At 44.3% G+C, this 18,100-nt stretch overlaps 1 protein-coding gene across 3 annotated transcripts in view; it reads left to right on the top strand.

The window, feature by feature from the left end:
- Positions 1–17,758, top strand: part of LOC138959075 (leukocyte receptor cluster member 8-like) — a 33,217-nt gene extending 15,459 nt beyond the window's left edge. For 2 of the 3 annotated variants that reach the window (XM_070330422.1, XM_070330424.1), the window contains exons 11-17: positions 1,809–1,898; positions 2,353–2,487; positions 11,726–11,794; positions 12,022–12,151; positions 12,507–12,714; positions 13,334–17,090; positions 17,179–17,758. In XM_070330422.1, coding sequence (XP_070186523.1) covers positions 1,809–1,898; positions 2,353–2,487; positions 11,726–11,794; positions 12,022–12,151; positions 12,507–12,714; positions 13,334–13,493 — 792 coding nt within the window. In that variant the 3' untranslated portion in view covers positions 13,494–17,090; positions 17,179–17,758. Of the gene's footprint in view, positions 1–1,808; positions 1,899–2,352; positions 2,488–11,725; positions 11,795–12,021; positions 12,152–12,506; positions 12,715–13,333 lie in introns of all 3 variants that reach the window. The other variant, XM_070330423.1, reaches the window with a different exon arrangement.
- Positions 17,759–18,100: the final 342 nt, after the last annotated feature.

Here is an 18,100-nt window from a genome sequence, read left to right on the forward strand (position 1 = left end):
GCAATTTCTTCCTGTCCATCTGATGCCTCATATAATATTCAGAACTGCGAAAGTGACTCGATCGAGCGTTTGCTCTTCTTGTTTAATTATATAATTGTGTGTCTATGCGTCCCAAGGACAGATTGTAAGAAAAGGCGTAGCCTTAAATCTTAATCCTTGTTAAATAAAGTTCAATTCAATTCAATTCAATTCTCTCTCTCTCTCTCTCTCTCTCTCTCTCTCTCTCTCTCTCTCTCTCTCTCTCTCTCTCTCTCTCTCTCTCTCTCTCTCTCTCTATCTCTAAGAATAGGCTTTGCCTAAAACCTTTATCCTTTTGTAATAAAGGTCTGAGTCTGAGTCTGAGTCTCTCTCAGATAAAAATTAGATAACAATTTACAAGGTTCAAAGAGTTTGGAAACTGAAAAAAGAGTGTCTATTTCTAAACCTTAGAGAACAACTGTCTTACAGGACAAGATGGTAAGATGGTAGATATTTAAAAATATGCATAACACCGGCCCCCGTAGCACAGTGGTTAGCGCATCGGGCTGCGGGCCGGGAGGTCGTGGGTTCGAATCCCATCAGTGTCATGTGGGTTTTTCGGGCTACGGCCGGCTCCTACCCAGAGTGGAAGTGCTATGGGAAGGCTGGGATCACACAGCCGAGTGTCATTTACTTAACAAATGCGACTTTGAGGGTGCTCAAATTCTGTTTACCAGACCAACACAGCAGGTGCGGCAGTTCTCGGGCCTGGTTGACGCCAGGATATATTGTGACAGCAAGCGTAGTATGCTGCCCTGTCATGTAGTCTCAAACCAAATTGGAAATCCAAAGCATCATCATTATAATCATCCTTATCTCATTAATCATCCAAAATTATGAATTGTCCTTGCTCTTGTGGCCCTTCATACCTGGAGCTCTCATGGTGACCTTGGTCTCGGTGTTCCTGTTCGATCCTTCCCTGAATAGTAGTTCTGCTGTCAGTCTTTTCCGCGACTTAACAGTCAATGTCGTTAGTAGTGGGCATAGTAGGTAGTGGGCTGCGTCCGTTAGCTCGGGACAGACCCACTACTGAACACCGTCGAAGTGACTCGGCAGAAGTGCAGTGTCATCTTCCGAGGATAGCCCACCGCAGCGACCCGACATCCCCCCCTGGAGTGTCTGTAAAATCGACAAGTCTGGCAGCGGAACGCAATTCAGATGTGGATGGAGCAGTGAATGCAGGGATGGGGCGGTGTGAGAGCACGACGGGACAAGGAACAGGTGTAAAGACACACAAAAAACAAGAAGAAAAAAAAACAAAACAAAAACATGCATAACCTTAGCTGAAATTTGTGGGCCGTCTGTTGTCACAAATGATGTTGTCACAAATGATCTGTCAAATATGTTGATCACAGCCAGGGGTGGGACTTTTCCACGAATCCGCGGATTTCCGCGGACACAACTTACCAATTCCGCTGGGGTAATCTATTTTTCCGCGTCCCATTTCATCACAGTATCTATAACTTGTTGACTGAATGATATGGAGAGGGGTTTGGGGGGGAGGAGAATGTCTTTTTTACCTGATCCAAACAAGTTGGGGTTTGGGGGGGGAGGAGAATGTCTTTTTTACCTGATCCAAACAAGTTGAATTTTAGTCTCGGAATGCACCAGATTGCACAGATTTTAATGCACCATTTTTAAAAAATTCGGGGGAGCATGCCCCCGAACCCCCCTTGAAAAAAAGGAATTTCCTCGTTTTTCATCACAAGAGCAGCGCAAAGAAGTTCAGTTAAAGTTTGATATATTCATGTTGTATGCGTTCTATTTTGCCTTTTGTGTCTTTTCAACAGAGTGGTGGTGATGAGGACATGGATCTCTGTGAATTCAACGTTGTTGGTACCTGTACTGATCTTGAGAAACCATATCTGCGTCTCACCTCGGTAAGTCTGTTTCCTTGTGTCTCCAGTATCCTGGTAAACCTTGGACAACTACTGTCTCTTTTATGCATTCTTGTGTACTGGTGGCCGTAATTCAGTGGGTCAATCCAGAGAAGGGCTGAATGCTATAAAAACCTACATCTTGATCAGAATGGGAGCACACTTGTTTCTTGTGTGCTTTTTGATCAAATCTTAAAATGAAGGGCACCCACTTGAGTCATGCACATTCAATCATACACATGTATTTAAAGAATTCTCACCTTATCTCTTACTTTTGATAAGTTAAATTGTGTCTGTTTTATTGTTTTACTCAGTTACTATCATCATGTTCTCTGAGAAAGTGATCTTGACTGGAAGTACCTGATTACTGTATTTTCCAAATATTTGTCAGTTGTTTGCTTTATGCATTTCATTGAATGTTAAAGGTGTCACAAATTGTATAATATGCTTTTTGTAGGCTCCAGATTCCAAACAGATCCGTCCTGTGGAGGTGCTGAAAAGATCCTTAGTGATGGTGCAGGAGAGGTGGAAAGTCAAGGGAGACTACCACTATGCCTGTGAACAGCTCAAATCAATTCGACAGGACCTCACAGTAAGTGAACGTGTCACCAGCTTCCAGACTCTGCCATATTGTTAATGTTTGTTTGCGATACGTCTGAGACCTGGTTTTTCGAAATTATCTCGCAATCTACACATATTTTGCAATGTGGATAAGAACATAATAAGTATGTCAAAAGTATACCTCATTTAATTTATATTTACTATAATCCTTACTTTCCTCTGGTTAATTATTTCTTCGTAAAGACTACTTAAAACAAGTCGCGTAAGGCGAAAATACAATATTTAGTCAAGTAGCTGTCGAACTCACAGAATGAAAGTGAACGCAATGCCATTTTTCAGTAAGACCGTATACTCGTAGCATCGTCAGTCCACCGCTCATGGCAAAGGCAGTGAAATTGACAAGAAGAGCGGGGTAGTAGTTGCGCTAAGAAGGATAGCACGCTTTTCTGTACCTCTCTTTGTTTTAACTTTCTGAGCGTGTTTTTAATCCAAACATATCATATCTATATGTTTTTGGAATCAGGAACCGACAAGGAATAAGATGAAAGTGTTTTTAAATTGATTTGGACAATTTAATTTTGATAATAATTTTTATATATTTAATTTTCAGAGCTTGTTTTTAATCCGAATATAACATATTTATATGTTTTTGGAATCAGCAAATGATGGAGAATAAGATAAACGTAAATTTGGATCGTTTTATAATTTTTTTTTTACAATTTTCAGATTTTTAATGACCAAAGTCATTAATTAATTTTTAAGCCACCAAGCTGAAATGCAATACCGAACCCCGGGCTTCGTCGAAGATTACTTGACCAAAATTTCAACCAATTTGGTTGAAAAATGAGGGCGTGACAGTGCCGCCTCAACTTTCACGAAAAGCCGGATATGACGTCATCAAAGACATTTATCAAAAAAATGAAAAAAAAGTTCGGGGATTTCATACCCAGGAACTCTCATGTCAAATTTCATAAAGATCGGTCCAGTAGTTTAGTCTGAATCGCTCTACACACACACACGCACACACGCACGCACACACGCACGCACATACACCACGACCCTCGTTTCGATTCCCCCTCGATGTTAAAATATTTAGTCAAAACTTGACTAAATATAATGAATCAAATGTTTCCCCCTTTCCAGGCCTCTACAAACCTGCAGGTCATTTTTTCCACCTGTGCTGTACAACCTTATTCGTGCATCTCGTGCTGACACAATACATGTCACACAAACACCGAAACTATCCAAGGGTTTGCACACCTGAACTGGTAAAGATGTTGTCCGAGGTGAAAACGATTATTGTGAGTGTGCAGATGAAGCTGAAAAGGGGAGCTTGTATATCACTGGAATAACGTTGCAAAAAGAGCTTGCCACGCACTTGGAATTTCAAGAACCACATAATTTAGAGCAGTGACCGATAACAACGAAAGAAATGGATTGCCGTCAAACAAGGAGCAAAAACAATAACAAACAAGCAAACACGTGCGCACACACACACACACACACACTCTCTCTCTCTATCTCTCTCTCTCTCTCTCTCTCTCTCTCTCTCTCTCTCTCTCTCTCTCTCTCTCTCTCTCTCTCTCTCTCTCTCTCTCTCTCTCTCTCTCTCTCTCTCTCTCTCTACATGTTGCTACATGTTCGATTGCTACCAGCTTGTACTTATAATTACTTGCATAGTATGCATTTGATTTTATGAATAACCACATATGTATGCTCTTCATGCCTCATCTTCATCATCATTCGCGATATAACCTTGAACGGTTGAAAACGACGTTAAACACCAAATAAAGAAAGAAATCATCATCATCATCATCATCGTCATCTTTATTAAATTACATATTATTACCCAACTCACATATAGCAATTAACTCTAGTTCAGTGCTGGTAACGCTGTACGCGTTCCCCTTGGTAACAAGGGAGACCACCCTAAAAAAGAGTGATCCATCCCATAATATCAGACCGATGTCCGGTCCAACATCCGTATGCGTGCGCATACGCCGCCATTTGTATCATTCTCTCTCAGCGGTTCAACTGGGAAGGACGCTCCTGATGTACGCTCCTGCTGTCTTCAGCTTTTCGCCATAGTCTTTGGCTTTGGCATCTCCCCTTGGTCGTCGCCTAACTTTACTCCTGTACCTACGCTGTGTGGTGAGATCTTTCCGTTTTGTTATAACTTTAGCGACGTTTTTCGTCGCTCATTTGTACTTGTGAAATTTTTCTGAAATTGTTTTTCTGTGAAATTTTTCGTGAGTCGTTTTGCTATGGCGGAGGCTGCGCTTGTTGATAGCGATAAACGGAAGCCTAGTTCGAGGCAGGTACCTGACGATACGCCTCCAAAAAGAAGCTCGAGAAAAGATAAGGGCGCAGGAAAATCCGCGTCTGTTTCTTCTGATTCAACTTCTGTCAAATCTCCCGTGTTAGCAGACGTCAATTTAACTTCCGGTCAGACTTGTTTACGTTCTGGCAAGAGTGGTGTTTCGGGCAAAGCTTCTTCTGCTTCTGCTTCTGCTTCAACTTCAGTTGGCGGCCCTGGGTTAGCGCCAGCTGAAGTTGCGTCTTTATTGTTGACTTTGAGCGCTCAAGTTTCGACATTAGCGTCGGAATTATCTTCCACTCGGGAGGAATTACGTGCGCTTCCGTCGGGTGTTTCTGATGTTCTCTCCTTAGCACAGTTACGGCAGTCTCCTGCAGTTCCGGCTTCGACTTCCGCTAAGCCTTCGGCGACTGTGACTCGGGCGGATGTCCATGCTTCGCAGGATGGGGGTACCAAGTTGGTGTCTCTCCTGAATGTGACACCAGTACAAGGTATGTCTACACCGCTTGCCGGTGTGCGAGCTCAGGGGGCTCTCTCGTGCGTTGGAGGCCGTGAGAGTTCTTATGAGCAGCGAAAGGACGAACGCCTCCGTACGTCTCTTTATGAGAATATCGGGGACCGTTTTAGTCCTCTTCCGCCCGGGGGGCAGGAAGTGGTCGGTTCTGCCGACGATAAACTGTCCGATGTTCTGCCTCCTGGCTCCGAGCTTGATCTCGAGTCGGAGGGTAGGGCGGAAGACGGGGATGCCTCAGTGGTAGAGGATTCCCAACTGAATTTGCCCGTGAAGCTGTCAGCCGCAGTGGCGCTGGCGGCGGAAACGGCGTTCAGATACTTTCCGGAAGGGGTGGTGAAGGACAAGGCTCAGCTTCACCCACCTCGGTCTGCTTTTGACGATTTCCGGAGTGCACAGGAGCAACGGCCTCGCTTCCGCTTCCGGGAATCGTCAACTATTGCCTATGAAATGGCGAACGTCTTGTGTGGTAAACGCAAACCGGCGGTGCCGTTGTTGGTTCAGCACGGCGAGGCTCCGGAAGACGTTGTCTCTTGGCTGGCTCAGCCTGGGGCTCGAGCAGCTTCCGGTGTTCCGAAGTTCAAGCTTAACCCTTATCCTTTGAGTCTGATTGACACTTTTGCTCTGCCGTCAGGGGCACTTCCGGTGACGCCGGAACTTGCTGCTTTGAGAGAAGATGGGTACAATAGGGATAGAGTTGTCCCATGTACTGACGGTTCTCTCTCAGCTTTGGAGGAAGTTGGAAGGTCTTTGCTGGAGCTCACGTCCTTGTCGGAGTCTCTGCAAAGGTCATTGTCCAGATCGATTGCCACATCTCTTGATCCTTTTGAATTTCGGTTTGATGCGTCGCCGACAGATGTTTCGACACTGCTGGCTACTCTGGGCAAGGTGACTAGAGAACAGGTTGCTTTGTCTGCCCGGCTGTATACTCACGCAGTTCTTTCAAGGAGGTCAGCCTTCTTGACGGGGTCCAGATTTCGGGACACCGCGACTATTGAGAGGCTGAAGGTTTCCCCTTTTGCTGAGGGGTCTCTCTTAGGGCAGGCGTCTTTCGATGCCCTCCAGAAAGAGACGCAGGACGCGCGGGATGTAGCGATCGCGCGTTTGGCTTCACAGGGCTTCCAGAAGCCTCAGGGCAAGTCTCAGACTCAGGCGTTTTCTTCTGCTAAGCCTCAGACGTCTTCGTCAGGTGGTGGGAAGGCCCAGAAGCAGTCATTCTCCTCCAGGGGTAGGGGGCGTGGAGCTCCATACCCTAAGAGGGGTCAGTCTTTCGGGGGTTCCAGGGGGTCCAGGGCCCTTTCTTCCTGGCTGCAACTGGTGGCCAGCAAGTGGGTCACTGGGATAGTGTGTTCGGGGTTCCGGCTTCTCTGGTCAGGGCAGAAGGCTCCCCTGGTCAGGATAATCCCGCCCTGCAGGGCGCCAAAGGATTTGGTGGCACGGAACGCGGTCCAGGAAGAGGTCTCGGCTCTGCTGCTCAAGGGAGCTATAGAGGAGGTCTTGGACGCGCGGTCCCCGGGGTTTTACGGCAGACTTTTCGTAGTGCCGAAAGCCTCGGGGGCGTGGAGGCCGGTGTTAGATCTTTCTCCTTTGAACAAGTTTCTGAGAGTAATCAAGTTTACCATGGAAACTCCGACTTCGGTTCGGGAGGCCTTACGGCCGGGGGATTGGGCAACGTCGATCGATCTAACAGACGCTTACTTTCACGTCCTCATACATATCTCGGACAGGAAGTGGCTTCGCTTTCCTTGGGGCGGCAAAGCTTACCAGTTCAGGGCTCTGCCGTTCGGCCTGTCTTTAGCTCCGTGGATTTTCACGATCGTGGTCAGGCAGCTTTGCGCTCTTGTGAGACAGGAAGGCATCCGTCTCAGAGCTTACCTAGACGATTGGTTGATCCTTCACCAGAACAGGGGGCTTTGCGAGGCTCATACGCACAGGGTGCTGAGCCGGGCGGCACAGCTGGGTTTCTCTGTCAACTTGACAAAATCCGAGTTGGAACCATCCCAGACGTTCACTTACCTGGGCATGGAATTCGACACACTTCGGTGGTCTGTCCGTCCGTCTCAAAGGCGGATCGACAAGCTTCAGGGTCTGATTCGGTCTCTCTACGGAGAGAATCACGCCAGTGCAAGGGTTCTGACTTCGGTTCTGGGTCAGATGGAATCCATGGCTTCCCTCGTTCCGTTGGGCAGGGTTCACAAAAGGCCTTTTCAGGCCTCCCTGCAGTCAAGGTGGGATCAGACATCCCAGGACTGGAGTGCTCCGATCGCACTGGGAACTTGGTTTCAGCAGACCACAGGTATTTGGCTTCTTCCGGATTTGTTCCGGGGAGTTCCCATTGTTCGTCCACCGCCGGAGAGAGAGTTGTTTACGGATGCATCTCTGACGGGGTGGGGTGCTCATCTGGACGAGCACATGGTTTCGGGAGTGTGGGATTGCTCTCAGGCCTCCCTACATATCAATGTTCTGGAGTTGGAGGCCGTTTCCCTGGCGCTTCTAGCGTTCAAGCCTTTCCTGGAGGGCAGTCATGTACGTCTTCACACCGACAACATGTCTGTTGCGTCGTATGTGAACAAGCAAGGGGGGACTCGGTCTCACAGTCTTTCCGACATTGCATGTCGCATTCTCAGGTGGTGTCACGCCCAGCACATTCTGTTGTCAGCAGTGTACTTGAAGGGCAGTCTGAACGTCCTTGCAGACACTTTGAGCAGAGGAGACAGGATTGTTCATTCAGAGTGGACTCTCACACACCAGTCTTTGCAGCGGCTTTGGTCGCAGATCGACAAGCCCAAGATAGATCTCTTTGCGACGAGGTTTTCGGCGAGACTTCCTCTCTTTGTGTCCCCCTTCCCGGATCCTCTGGCCTGGAAGGTGAATGCTCTGGAAGTGGATTGGTCAGATCTTCCGGCGTATGCCTTCCCTCCGTTTTGCCTCTTAGGCAAAGTCCTCAGGAAAGTGGACTTAGAGAAACCAGCGCTGGTTCTGGTCGCTCCTCTGTGGCCAAGCCAGCACTGGTTTCCCGACCTACTGCGTCTAGCAGTTCGGCCCCCGATCCCTCTCGCCCTGAAAAGAGGAGATCTCGTGCAGCCTCGGTCAGGCGTTCAGCACGAGAACCCACAGATCCTGGCCCTTCACGCGTGGATTCTGTCCGAAGCGCTTTGCGTAGGGCAGGGGCCTCTTCCTCTACTCTGAGATTCGTTGGACATGCACATAGAAAATCGACTTCTTCGGTTTACTCTTCGCACTGGGCTTCTTGGTCTAGGTGGTGCGCGCTTAACGGGGTTAAACCTCTTTCACCTAGGTCTATTCATGTAGCCAACCATCTGTCTTGGTTGGCTGATCAGGGGGCTTCTCCCTCTTCTATTAGGGTCCGGAGGTCTGCGATCTCTTCGACCCTCGCGCAATTAGGTCACAAAATTTCGCTCGGAGGGGTTATCGCTAGTGTTATTAAGGGGGCTGCCCTTTTAGCAGCTCGTTCTAAATCGCTTCTCCCTGCGTGGGATTTGTTTTTGGTTTTACGTTTTTTAGCCTCGGATGAGTTCGAGCCTCTTTTGTCAGCCAGTTTGGCCGATTTGACACGTAAAACTGTGTTTTTAACGCTTCTCGCTACTTCGAGGAGAGGTAGTGAGGTGCACTCTTTGTCGGGTTTAGACAAGGATATTGCGTTCGAGAAGGATGGTTCCATTTCTCTCAAATTTGTTCCCGGTTTTCTCGCGAAAAACCAGAAACCTGGCCAGCTTTCTCCAATCTTGCGCATTCCACCCTTGAGCAAGATTTTGGCTCCTGGAGATCCCGATATTGTAAATTGTCCTGTGAGAGCTCTCCGATGTTACCTGTCTCGAACTCGGCCTGTTAGGTCAGAAAGTCAAAAACTTCTTTTCATATCTTTAAACACGGCTAGGTGTAAGGATATAGCGAAGGTGACTCTGGCCAAATGGATCTCCACTCTGATCAAACGAGCATATGCCTGGTGGCTATTGCAGTCGGGTGATGTTAGGGCAGTGTTGCCTCTCACCGCGGCTAGAACCCATGAGGCGAGAGCCTGGGCATCCTCAGTGGCAGTGCTTCGGTCCGGCAAGCTAGCCGAGGTACTGGAGGCTGTGTATTGGCGCTCTGAGGACGTCTTCGTCAATTATTACCTCAGAGACGTCGCTTCTGTCAGACAGGATGGAAGCTCCGCGCTGCCTGCCATGGTAGCGGCGGGACAAGTCCTGCGTGCATAGTTTTGGTAAGTACCCACCACCTATAGTAGCAATCTGCTATATGAGCCAATGTCAAAAGGTGCTGTGGGTACGCTAGGTATTTTATAAGTTCTGTAACTATTTACTGAATGTACACTCAGATGGAACTTTTGGTTTTTCTGAGAGATTAATGAATAAAGATGATCGCAGAGAAAAACCAAAGACTAACTATAAACAGTTAAAATTCTGCTCCTCATTCATTACGCAAATTAGTGCTTTTTAGGGACGTATTTTGACAAGGTGTTTGAGTACTCTCGATAGTTTTAGAAAAAATGCTAATAAGCTTTTTTCTGGGCAGTTGGATTTAAACCAAATGATTGCATGAACCCCAATACATAGTTCTGTGTGTTTTTCGTCCCATTTGTCCGCTTTTTAAAGAAATTATTAAAGTTTGAAAATTGCGTGTCTAGCGTGACTCTTTGCGTCACAAAAACTCAAACTTTAAAAAAGCTTCCAAAAAATGTTGTTGTTCAACTAGATACACAAAAGAACCAGTTTTGAACAAAAACTGTCGGTGAAAAGGAAAAACAATGAAAATAACCACTATATTTTGAAGTTTGGTACCATTTCTGGCTAATTTAAGCTTTGTCGTCACAATGTCACACTAGACACTTTTTAATCAAATTTCTTTTTTTTCCACAAAATTTTTAATTTCTTTCTTTTATGCGCTTTTACCTTGATTATATTTAATATACACCCCAATACTCATATGCGAGCTCAGTAGAAATGAAAGTTCTAGAAAAAAAATGGAAAAAATCAGGTTTATGTCCTTACATGCCACAAGAGACACTCGTCAAGCCTCAACTTAACGGCCAAATAACACAGCCGTTGTGAAAGATTTTCCATTTTCTCCTTTAGAAACTATATACTGAATGTGTTAAGCAACTCAAAACACCAGTCATTTTACTTTGGATGTACTTTGATTTTCGAAGCTGTCAGACAGCACCTTTTGACATTGGCTCATATGTGAGTTGGGTAATAATATGTAATTTAATCCAAAATTTTAATAATAAATTTTCATTTAATTAATATACTTACCCAACTCACATCGTTTAAACCCTCCCGCCTCCCCGCTGTGGTGGTATTGGGTTCTAAAAAAGTAGTGAGTTGGGCTTCGTTCGAATGATACAAATGGCGGCGTATGCGCACGCATACGGATGTTGGACCGGACATCGGTCTGATATTATGGGATGGATCACTCTTTTTTAGGGTGGTCTCCCTTGTTACCAAGGGGAACGCGTACAGCGTTACCAGCACTGAACTAGAGTTAATTGCTATATGTGAGTTGGGTAAGTATATTAATTAAATGAAAATTTATTATTAAAATTTTGGATTATCACGTGCTGAAGTTTTCTGACCTCCTTTTGTTGGTAAACTTTTTAACTTTTAACTTTTTAATTTTTCAATTTTATCATTGTGTGTCTGTGCGTCCCAAGGACAGATTGTAAGAAAAGGCGTAGCCTTAAATCTTAATCCTTGTTAAATAAAGTTCAATTCAATTCAATTCAATAAAGTTCAATTCTCTCTCTCTCTCTCTCTCTCTCTCTCTCTCTCTCTCTCTCTCTTTTTCTCTCTCTCTCTCTCTCTCTCTCTCTCTCTCTCTCTCTCTCTCTCTCTCTCTCTCTCTCTCTCTCACGCTGGAACAAAATAGATAGAACACTGTATCTATGACGTAGGAATGCTTCCAGCTTTCAAGACAATCCTTTTTAGCTTTAACAACAATTGTTCGATGCGGGAAAACCCCGACACAGTCCAACCTGGATGACACACGTTTCGCCATGAAATGCATGAGTTTTACCTCCATTTTGCAAAACTGGTCCAGGGCCCGGACAAGGGCTTTCATTTAATTATCTGGTACAGGAAATTATGAAGACCTAATTAATACCAATCTGCCTATACTCTAAAAACGTACAAATCCTATTAGGTATACTTCAAGGGAACATATTTTCTTCTTCTTGTAATATAAAAATGTGTGTAGCTTGCAAGATAAAACCAAAAAACCGGGTCTCAGGCTGATCGCAAACGAGCAATAGTGAGTTGCTCTTTTGTCTGAATCATCATGCACACCATTCTATCACTCAAAATACTGCATCGGTCGGAGGATTTTTTTGTATTCAGGAAAATGTCAGTTGTAAAGTCTACATCCTTTCAAAATGACCTATAGTTTGTTCACTTATCATTATTCCTTCTCTTTGTTTTTCAGGTTCAGGGTATCAGAGATGATTTCACAGCCAGGGTGTATGAAACACACGCAAGGATAGCCATGGAGAAGGTATGCATAGTCACATCTACTATCAAGAGTTAATCCAGGAAAAATCAAGCTCCTGTCTTGCAAACATTTTGCTCTTTTGGACAGCATGGTAGAAAAGAGATTTGAACGAATTAACACAACTTTTGCATTTGTCGTAGGTGACCCAATGTAATGATTGAGCATGATTTTGAGAGGAAGTGGTGTGTGAAGAACATTGTTTGAAAGGCGAAAGAATGATGGTGTTACAGGGAGACCATGAGGAGTTCAACCAGTGTCAGACGCAACTGAAACTGCTGTACTTTGAGGGCATCAAGGGCAACCGACTGGAGTTCACTGCATACAGGATTCTCTACTACATTTTCACTTCCAACTCACTCGGTATCCTTCACATTGAGCCATCATTTGTGACTCATATTAACAGATTTCAGTTTAGATAACCTCTACCAGTGGCATCTTTTATTTCTGTCTGTCTCAGGTTGATTCATGTTAATTGTTATGTTATCTGCAATACCATAGATCAATAATAGATGGATTGATTCCAGTATGACTTGTTCCTTCAAATGATGAGTATGTTTGGTGAAAAGAAGTTGTGGCTTTGAAATTATTTAGGTTGTCAGAAAGTTCATGCAAAGGATTAACTTGTTTGAATTCCCTATCAAATTGTTGTTTACTTGCTATGTCTCTTTGAGACATGTGTTTATTGAAAAATGATTTTTCCTTGACTGCTTCTCAGACATGACAACAGTTCTGGCCAGCCTCACGCCCGAGGCACACAAAGAAGAGTGCATCAAACACGCACTTGCTGTTCGCTCGGCCTGGGCCCTCAATAATTACCATAGGTTTTTCAAATTGTACACAAATGCACCCAAAATGTCAGGTTATCTCATGGACTGGTTTGCAGAGCGGGCCAGAAAGAGTGCCGTCAAGGCCGTCGTCAAATCGTACGTCTTTCTTCTGCTTTATTTAGAACAGCTGGTTGTAGTTTCAGTTCACGCTCAGATATTTAGGTTAGGGCATTTTATTGAGCTGGGTTTAATTTCTCCTTCAGTGATGCTTTAGTTTGAAGAGGGTTTGGAAAGTCGTGCATTTAGGTCAGAAAAGATTCCACAAAAAGAAGTTAAACATACCATTTAAATTAAGTGAGATTCAGAAAATACTGGTTTGAAGTTAATAATTTTTTGTGCCAGAGCATATATCTGTTGATGATAAGTTTTCAACATGGTAAGTATGACTCGCAGGTAAGCTTGAAGTCGCAGGTGACTGATAAAACGCTCTTTTTTTTCTTTCTTTTTTTTACCAGTCTTGTTCGTTTTTGCTGATTTATTTCTTTTCTTTACAGAAGTATTTCTACTTTTTGTTCTTTCTTATATTGTAGGGTCTTTTTGGTATTTTCGTTCATCGTTGATGAATTATGGTTGCTAACAATGGATGTTTTGTTGCAGCTTTTAATGTCTTGTTTTGTCTGTTTCTTCTTTTTCATCCAATGTGCGTGCACTCTTATGTTGGCGCACTCCATTCCACCACCCTTCGGCCTCCTCTACCTGTCCTGTCCAAACATAGGTATCGCCCATCCATCAGTGTGGAACGTCTACATCGAGAGCTCTCCTTCAATGAGCGAGAGGACTGCATCAAATTCTTGGAGGAAATTGGATTGACACTCAGCGCCGACAAAACCAAAGTTGATGGAAAGAATAGCATGGCAGCAATCCAGAGTTTATGAGCCCCAATAATGAGTTAGGTGCTTTCAGAAATGCCTTCGGATTTCTGGAGGTGTTGCTCCTTCTTCTTCTTGGCGTTCACTGGCGCTACACACTCAGTCCAGCTCGGGAGAGAGGTGTGGCTCCATGGGCTAAGTTGTTTGCATCTTGTTGTCTTCTGAGTATCACATAGGATCTGGCATCACAGAGAAAGGGCAATCAGAAGACACTAAGCCTGGGTTGCTGTCCTTTTGTCTACATGTCCTCAGCATTTATAGTATTTTCTGTGCTCTGCAAGCCCTCTTCGGTGGTCTTGAGAAAATCCTTCTCGCTAGCCATACGCACATGGATAAATTGTCATCATACCATAGCAAGCTGCTGTTGAGTTCCAACAACCCAGGGAGTTGTTTATAAGATGCCTAGTGCGCTTCAAGACCCCTTGAGTTCTGAGAAAATTATACATTCTTAGCCATGCCCACATGAGAGAATACACATCATCCTACCATCGCAAGCTGCTGAGCTGCTGTTCAATTCCGTAACCCAGGAGCTTGCTTTGAATCATGTTCTTCAGCTGTCAGAAAGTGAGGCCGCTGCACATATCTGTTTTCTGCGGTCATATCTACAAAGAGGGTTAGATCAAAGTCAAATTAGTTGGATGGTGAAAAGCTCCAGTTCTTCTCAGCTAGCAGAAAATCATCAAAGGTTTGTAACCATAGGTGAAAAATGAGCTTTACCATAGGTGAGAAATGAGTGAGTCAACTCTCGCTTCCAGCTTGTATCCCCAGTCAGTATGGATGTGCTGTCCTGTTAATCTCTTATCACTCGGTTCTTCTGCAAGCATCATCGCAATTCTGCAATAAGACTTAAATCCATGTTCAGCCACATCTAATTCTGTGCAGCGATACCAAGTTCGACAAGTATCGCAGAACAATTGAAAGTGGAGATTGGACTACATCCGTGTGTTTGTGAGCTGTGTATCCTATTGTGGTGTTAACAAATTGACTCTTTTCTTGTGTGAGACTGATGAACTGACCTTGCTTACTACCAAATTGTTTGTTTCCTACAAAGGAGACTTGACCCTGGCTCACTAGTGACGGACAACAAAGCTTATGTTTCAAGTATTCTGCAGTTTTTTTGTGGAGTTTTTTTCATGTCGTGTGGTGAAAAACTGACGCCGTGTCAGTGTGTGACAGACAAGCAGCATATGCCATGTGTGAGTTCCCTGCAGTTATGAAGTCCACAGATGCCACTATCTGGGGTGAAAATTGACAGTTGATGTACGTTTTGTGAAGTCCTCAGATACTAGTATCTGTGGTGAAGATTAAGTTGCAGCAGTCTTCTCTCTGACTTTACCACCTTCTACAAGCCATCTGCCACTCCTCAGTCCAGTTTTCCTCTGGAAAAGAAATGTTTGCTACCAATGGAGGGGAAGTAAATGCTGGTTTTTGCTCTGAAATTTCAAAAGGAAAAGTAAAGGAGTAGATGAAAGTGTCAGTACATAGTTCAGTCGCCATAATGATAATCTTAAAGGAAGGTGAGCAAAAAAAGCTGTTTCGCTATAGCCAGCTCTGCATCGTCTTGTTTTAGGTCATTTCAGTCCTAATCCTGGAGGAAAAGTTGTCTGCTGAAGTTCATTTTCAAGGAAATTCCCAATGAACTTTCTCCCTGTGTAAGTTTGTTGTGCTTCCAGCAAATGTGAAATGCTTTATTTTTTATTATGGAATACACTTCTTTTTTTTTTGTTGCTTTTATTATCCTGCATTGTGATTACTTTTTTACATATCCAGCTTTGAGCAAGTATTTGAAGCCCCTCGATGGCACAAAGGTTGCATTTCAACTGCTCGCTTCAAGAAGTGAAGTTTTGTACAAAGACTTCAATATCACTGAGTGGACTTCAGTTTTATTATCAGTTGATCAGCTTTCAAGTCTGCACTTCTTGGCACTTCCATGAGTTCCCACTTGATAATCCAGCTCGGAGATCCTCTACACCCAACATCCTCCTCCTAGCCCTGACCTCGACTTTGAAGGCCGATGTATCAGTTCTCATCAAAACCTTCATCTGGCTTTGTCCCTCCCTCGCCCCATTCTGCGTTCAGCTGGTTCAACCCTTCCCAGTCCTATCACCGAGGAGAAAACCTGCTGAGAGAGGCCTACTTCGATCATCCCTCTATCCCAGCATTGTCATCTCTGACCTGCAGTTAGTCCCACAGTGAAGGAAGATTCTCCGACAACACTGTTTCCGGCCCCTCCCCTGACATCACCAGACCATTCCCCCTTGACCTTTTCCCCCTTCTGTTTGTCCTGCTGCTCATAATTTTCTCTTTCAGCTTCATTGTGTGTCTTGCTGCTGTTCTCTCCTCACTCCATTGTCGACTAGGCCAGCCAGCCCTGGGTCTTCTCTGCAACACGCAAGGCTCCCCTGCTCATCCACAGTCCAGTGTGACCAGTACCAGCCCAGTTGCCCTGGAGGGGAGCTGTCCGCCTGTCCAGTCTACAGAATGCTGTCTTCTGTTTGCTGTCCTACCGCTGGATGCTGTTCCCCGAGATGCTGCCGTGGTTTCTCGTCTTTTGTCCTGCAGCTTTACCTACACAAGTTCCTGCAAGAGCCTCTTCATTTGCCCCGCTGTGAGTGTTCTGCAGGCCATTCTTCTCCAACTGCCTTCCGTGAGTGTTCTACAGCCGTCCAAGCCTCAGGTGTTCTACAGGTTCCTTGCCCTTGGTGCTCTAAGGATGTCCTGCCTTGGGTGTCAGCCAAATGAGATGTCGTGGGTGTTCTACAGAGTCCAGTGCTTGGTGTCCTCCAAGTGCATGGCCTTGGTTTTTCGGGTGTGCTGTCCTGGAGGTCATCCTGTCCCCGTCTTTTTAAGTTCTTTTCCAGGTTGCTGCTGAAGCTGTCATCGCATCCTCTCATCCACCTTGTTCTCTGCTGTGCTGTTGTGTACCTGTCCCATAAATGATCACTCCACTTTGGTTCACCAATGTTCACTGTACATTTCTGACTGGTTCTTGTGTGCCAGTGAGATTGTGTTGCCAAATAAGTATGTCTTCTGTTAGACATTCGACTAATGATGCACCAACAGTTTGTTTAAGGAGTGAACATTTACCCTATTTCAGTGAAGGTGCTCTTAAAAATGACTACTACAGATTAAGGTCGCACATGTACTTTCTTTGGTGTCTTGAGCTTAAGTTCTTTAGAAGCTCAGACCTGTTTTCAGTGGATTTGACAGTCATTTGTAATTTTCAGATCTTGTATGATGGTTGTTAAACATGTGAATGTTTGCTGTTCTCCAAATGATTGCTAAACCTCTAGTTGTACACGCTCAAGTAAGTATATTGTGCGTTGGTAGATGAAATGTTCATTGTTAAAAATAATAGTTTTTTTCTAATTATGCTAAATTATTCAAGGACTTTTTCAGGTACTGTTATAATCATGTCTGTAATGGGATGAACATGTTAACTTTGAACTTGGATTCCTTACAAGTCCACTGATTTAAACACTCTTTCTGTGATTATGGTTATATTCAGTGTGTAGAGTCTACAAATGAAAATGTCTGATGCTAGTTCCATGTGTAAGGATTAATGTTTGAATGAGATTGATGTGGTAAGGTACATTTTTAGCTGTTAGTGTTAATTGTTTGTGTTCCAGGTCACAGGCTTGGACAAATATCTTTGAAATTAGCATAACGTTTCTGTACTGTAGCTGTTAAGGTGTTGTTGAACAGGGTACATGGATAGAGCAACAGTCATTTGTTGCTGTGGCTTTTGTCTACCTGTTTTCCGTGTTTTCACTTTGTGATGTCATAGTGTTCAGCTGTAACTTCTAGTAGTGGATCCTTTACTGTATTGTTGCTCTGCAGATTATGACATCTATTTTGTGATGAAAACAGGGGCAGACCAGAGAAACTGTGACAAATGACTCGTGCTCCGTGACCTTTTCTAATCATTCATGTGTGCAGAAATTGCATTCATTTCTAACACTGCTTGTCCTGTGCTCTTTCTCTCTCTCTCAGTTCTCTTTCTCTGGCTATGTCAGGGCATCGCTCTCTTTCTTTCGGCCTCTCTGGTAGGTCTAATCTATTGGTGAGCATTGTATTTTTGCATGTTGAATTGACATTTTGTAAGATTGAGAAGCCTACCTTTCAAATGATTAGTAACTGTCCAATTTGGCTGTTTGTAATGAACTTTTTACAGGTATGATTGAAAGGTAAGATCCACGAGCAAATTTGCTAGTGTATAAAGACATTGGAAGCACTTGTTTCACAACAAAATAAATCCTTGCTGAAAGTAAGTGCTGTTTTGTATGTGTCTTTGTGCATAACTGGTTTGTGTGTGTGTGAGGTAGAGAGAGAGAGAGAGAGAGACTGGTGTGTGAGTGTTTTGTTACACTTGGATGTGTTTTAAGGCGATCAAGATCTGAAGTAAGACGTGTCAACAAACATGAGCTGTTTAGAACTTTTTTCTCTTTTTTTTTTTCAGTGATAGACCTAAATGAAATTACTTTCAAACATGGAGATTGCTGTGTGAATTGCTGAAGGAAACAAAACTTGCATTGGTCTGGGATAGCCATAACTGTTGCAAATTTCATAACTGTCACGGGAATAAATTTATCTGCGCTTGCAACCTAACATAT

This window comes from Littorina saxatilis, linkage group LG2 (genome assembly GCF_037325665.1).
Source record: "Littorina saxatilis isolate snail1 linkage group LG2, US_GU_Lsax_2.0, whole genome shotgun sequence".
Lineage (NCBI taxonomy): Eukaryota > Metazoa > Mollusca > Gastropoda > Littorinimorpha > Littorinidae > Littorina > Littorina saxatilis.